The sequence below is a fragment of the Apaloderma vittatum genome, unplaced genomic scaffold (assembly GCF_000703405.1).
Source record: "Apaloderma vittatum isolate BGI_N311 unplaced genomic scaffold, ASM70340v1 scaffold3092, whole genome shotgun sequence".
In the NCBI taxonomy this organism is placed as follows: domain Eukaryota; kingdom Metazoa; phylum Chordata; class Aves; order Trogoniformes; family Trogonidae; genus Apaloderma; species Apaloderma vittatum.
In genome coordinates, this window is record NW_009703964.1 from 3,910 (window position 1) to 8,760 (window position 4,851).

The window sequence follows — 4,851 nt, forward strand, 5'->3', positions numbered from 1 at the left end:
AGTCAAGATCTGAGAATTAATTGGGCAGAACTCAAATGCTCGTTTGTATAGCATCATGTTGTCTTAATCTCTCCAACTTTCAGAGAAAGTACTACGTCTGATGTATTTGTGGGGGAGGTAGGTGTTTACCTTATTGCATGATACTCTGTCTAAGAAGATATGATCTCCAAATTGAAGCCCCAAGAGGCTTCCCCTTTTACAAGTACAGTTCTGTATATCAGAGGGACATATTGAAAGAAGGGCTGGTTTATATTCTTGTGATAATTAAAATATAACTATATGCTTTGTATTATCTCATAAACATGAATAGGGACTATGTTAATTTATTCTCAGAAGCTGAGAAAGGTTATCAAACAAGACGCAAGTGCTTTATTTCTAGTGACTGGTAGGTCTAGCTAGGAGCAGCATAGTTTTAAATTCTGTAACTGTAGAGCTGTAAAGACAACTTTATGGCTGTATTTAAACTGAAATTACTCACACTCTGGAACTGTTTAACTTTGCACAGTAAGTGAGGAAGGGACATTATAAAAATATAAACCAAATAAAATATTTGTGAAAAATGAATTACAGGTTTTGTGCCTGTGGTAAGCATTCGTGCACGTGTGGCTGGCTCCAGCCAGTACTTCTGCATTCTGATTTGTCCAGCTGATTTGATGAAATGGACTACGATACAGATAATCTTGCAGAAGGTGGCCTGGGGTTGCCAGGTGCTGAGTGTGCTGGCCCAAAGCGTTCAAAGATAGGTATGTTCATATCTCCTAGGTCTAACTAATTTAGCTGATTGGATAACTCAGGGCGAGCTTGCCTTATGTAATGTCCCGAGTTCTTGTGCATCAGGCTGACCCCCAGTACCTGCCTGTAATGCACGTTCACAGCCCCTCCCAGCCCCCAGTGTTTTCAGTGATGCCTTTCAGCTTACAACCCAGGTAACCTGCAGTAACTTTGTAACTTCCATTAGTGCAATTTGAGCTTTTGAACTTTAGAGAGAGATTCATCTGTTGTTGATTGGGGAGAGGGGTTTATTCCCATCCACTTTTGAAGCCCCTTTATGCCACTCACATATTTAAAAGGGTGCTAGTATAACTGTAAATATTGCAATTGGGTTTAAGGTGTTACTCCTTCAAAAATTGCCCATTTTTCTTGAGTGGCTTGATTCTATTGCTTTCATTGTACGTGATACGGTAAGAGAAATGGATCAAAGGAAAACCACGTTTTTGTCTTGGGTGCTCGGCAAACAATATAGAGGGAAGTTAATTAGAGTTTGGAAAGAATGTGAGAGTTTGTGAGATCAGAATTGGGATGAAGTGTTACAGGATGGATTTTAATCGGATAAGTGGAACTTCTAAGTGGATTAATGTGCAGTAAGTCAAAGCGTAAAACAACTTGTGGGCAAGTGTGTGTCAGAAGGACCACCTAATCCTTTCTGATTTAAGTTAGTACAGTTTATATTTTGGCAAAGAAAGGTGAGAAAGGAAGGCAAAATGGTTGAGATAGAGGCTGCATAGCCTGGAAATATGTTGCCAGGTCTAGTCGAGAGGTGGCGACCCTGCCCAAAACAGGGAGGTTGAACTAGATGATCTCCAAGGTCCCTTCCAGCCTAGGCCATTCTATGATTCTATGAAATTAGGAGAGAAGCAAGTCGTGCTCTGCTTTGGAGAAAAAGGTTTAGAGCCATCTGACATTGGAGCAGCTCCTAAGCTGCTGCCCCCACAGCCTAGTCCTCTTGGGCTCCCATCCCAGCCCTTGCCCAAATGCAGTCAGAGTTGGGGTCTTTGTAGTTGGTATGGTGATGGTGGCAAAATATGTTTCTCCATAGTGGGACACCATAGGCTTGTTTATACAAGGGCAGTCTTACTGTCACTGCTGTCTTTCTTCCAGTGCCACATTTAGTAAATAATATATAACTTTAGATTTATATCTTTTTTCCTTTTGTCATGAGAGCTACTGCATGTCTACCTTTGTCAGGTTCAGCTGTTAAATTTCTAGTATACTTTTTAGATAGGAAAATGAAATTGAGGTCAATATTTCTTTTATTTGTTTACATGCGTGGGATTTTGGGATGGTTTGGGGTTTTTTAAGCCTATTTCCTAAGAAAATGAAACTTAAGAGCTTTACTGTTTTTTTCATCCTCCATGCTCTTTCTTTATCTGCTTTTTTTTTCCGTCTGATGAATTTCAACAAAATTGGAGAGTTTTTAGAAACACGGAGCTCCCCAAAAATGTAAGAGTCTAGGTTAACAACCAAATTAATCACCTGGCTGAGGGAAAGGCCACTACTTGCCACTGAATATCAAGGTGAGATTCTACCTTCAGATAATTCCCGGAGAAGTCTGGGGGCCTTCTGAACAATTGTAAACTGATTTTATTTTCTTCTGTTTTCTTGCCACATAGTGGTTTCTCCTGTCTTTTACTGTTAACTTCTTCTTCATCCATTGCTTCGGAAGTCTAGTTGGTCTGTGTGTCTTCTATGGAAGATATAACCAGGTTTTTCTCTCCTTCAAGTAATAGAATGAATGCATGTAAACTAAATGTTGCTGGTTCTCTTCTTCCACTGAATATGTACATACTTTGTACAGAAGATGCACTTGGGATCATTTAAAAGAGCTCTTGCTCAGTAGTGGCACTTGACCTTGGCAGGAAGAGTAGTTTTCCTGCTTGTAGGATTATTTATGAAGACTCCAGTAATATCTCTGTAGGTGGCCTGACCATTAAGCCAGGATAAACTCGGAGTTCTATGGATTTCAAAAGCTGGAAACATCTTTTTTTAGAGTTGATTTTTATTCAAGACTTGAGCTTTGGAAACTGTGTGCCAGAGGTCTGAGAAAGGCCTTCCTACAAGCAGTCTTGAATTTCTTTTTAATGCACTGAATAAACATTAGGAAGTAAAACGCTTGCCGCAGGATATCTGTAGCTACATCACCGTTTCTCTTGACTCAGACTTCACAAACTTTTTCTGTATTTGAAAAGCAAATGTTGGGGAATAGTCTGCCTATGCTTAATAGTGGCTCCTGTGCCAGTCACTGCCCACCCTTGTCCTGTAATTGCTGAAACCAGGTCCAACAAATCCATAATTTCCTCTCTGCTTTTGACTGTGGGGCTTAATAGGTTTTAGCAGGTTCAAAGGTTCATCCATTCACTCTTGAAAGTGGGTGATCCCCTTACATGCTAGTATATCCTTAAGCAGAAGTGCCTGTTCAGTTCTCCATCATAAAGATGAACAGTTTGGGTTCTAGTGTCACGCTCCTTAACTGCTTGTTAAAAATACCACCATGCAATTCCCAGTCCCAAAATTTTCTTTGGAATTGCTACACTCATGCACAGAAAAATGTCTCCTAGATGTTCAGCTGTAGCAGTTTGCAGTTGTTGGGGAAAGAAGACTAAATTCATGCTTGTGCATGTTTGTGAACACAGTCATCTCCGACCAGGTTCTGGGTTAGTTGAATGCAGCGGACCTACTTTTATATGTTTGCAGAGTTTGTCTGTATCCCTCAGACATGAGGATTGGATTGCTTTTATAACGAGGTTGTATAGTATAATAGGTTTCATAGTATAATTTTTTTAATACTGTACCCTTCATAGCCAGTCTCTGATTTGTGCACAAACATGTTTACTGACACATCTTTACACATACATTTATAAACATTAGAGTACCACAATCCTTCTCTTTTAAGATCTGATAATGCCTGTTAAAATGCATGTTTTAAGCACTCAGCTGATACTGAGAGAGCAGTGACTGAATGGTTTTCAAACATACAATGTATGGACCTCAGCTTGCAAGGGCAGTCTCTGAAGTGCTGTCCTCATTTCTGTATTGACTTCTGGGGGAGCAGAAACAGCTGAGCAGAAAATAATTAACCTTGGAAGTAATTTGGGGTACCAAATGATGGGTCTCAATGATTGCTTCCTTGAGGCTTTTCCTTTTGGGTTGCTGGCCGCTTCAGTAGAGGAGTCTGAGCTTTGAGAGCCAAATGGCAGAACTCCTGATTTTGCTGGCGTGCTGTCTCATAGTTAAGACCCTTCAGAACCACAAATATTCAGCAATCTTTCTATGTGCATAATTCTGTACTCACACACTTACCATAGGCACCAAACATCTTGCCTCCCTCTTTCCTGGAAGATAGACTTATCTAATTTGTTTGGGGGTTTTTTGGCAAGGTATCTGTTATATATTGATACACAGAAATCAATACAGTTTAACAATGCTAAGATGTTCCATAAACCATTATTCTGAAATATGTCTGATTTTAAGTCCCACTGGCCAGAAAGATTTGCTATATAGCAGGCAAATTGGTTTGTCTTTGTTATGCTAAGCTATTTGAGCAATTTTGCAGTTCATATGAGGAATAGTCTTCTCTGAAGTTTTCCTGTCATGAGGCAACTAGCTTGTGTTATTATTTTCAGCGTCAGTGAGTCTCAGTACAGTAAATTGCAGGGTGCTTGCTCTCTTCTGAACGTCCGTCACCTTGAAAAGCGTCTACGTCAGCTTTGCTTGAGTCTACCTGCTGCTTTGGGATGACTAAGGTGTGTCCTCAGAACCATTGTGCTATTGAGCCAGTGCTGTTTTAAGGTCAACATGATGATTCTGAAAAGACTTGTCTTACAGGAAGCAGTAGAGAAATTTGAAAGAAAATGCGTTGCGTGTATATCATGCTTGAGATGAAAACCGAATTTAGATAGTCCTAGACTTTATAGGTGAAATTCTGGTCTTGCTGGACTAAGCAGCAGATCCCCCTTTGACTTTTAACGGGTGGAATTCTGCAGGTAGTATATGCAGTTGTTTTATGCTTAGGCTTGTCAAGCCTTAATTGCCCTAACTGCTGCACTTTGTTTCCCTCCAGCTGTGCACTGGTCA

General features: G+C 40.2%; 1 protein-coding gene across 1 annotated transcript in view; it reads left to right on the forward strand.

Annotated features, from left to right (window-relative positions):
* Positions 1-658: 658 nt before the first annotated feature.
* MAP3K5 (mitogen-activated protein kinase kinase kinase 5) overlaps positions 659-4,851 on the forward strand; it is a 62,938-nt gene continuing 58,745 nt past the window's right edge. The window contains exon 1 of the mRNA XM_009864830.1: positions 659-743. Coding sequence (XP_009863132.1) covers positions 659-743 — 85 coding nt within the window. The remainder of the gene's footprint in view (positions 744-4,851) is intronic.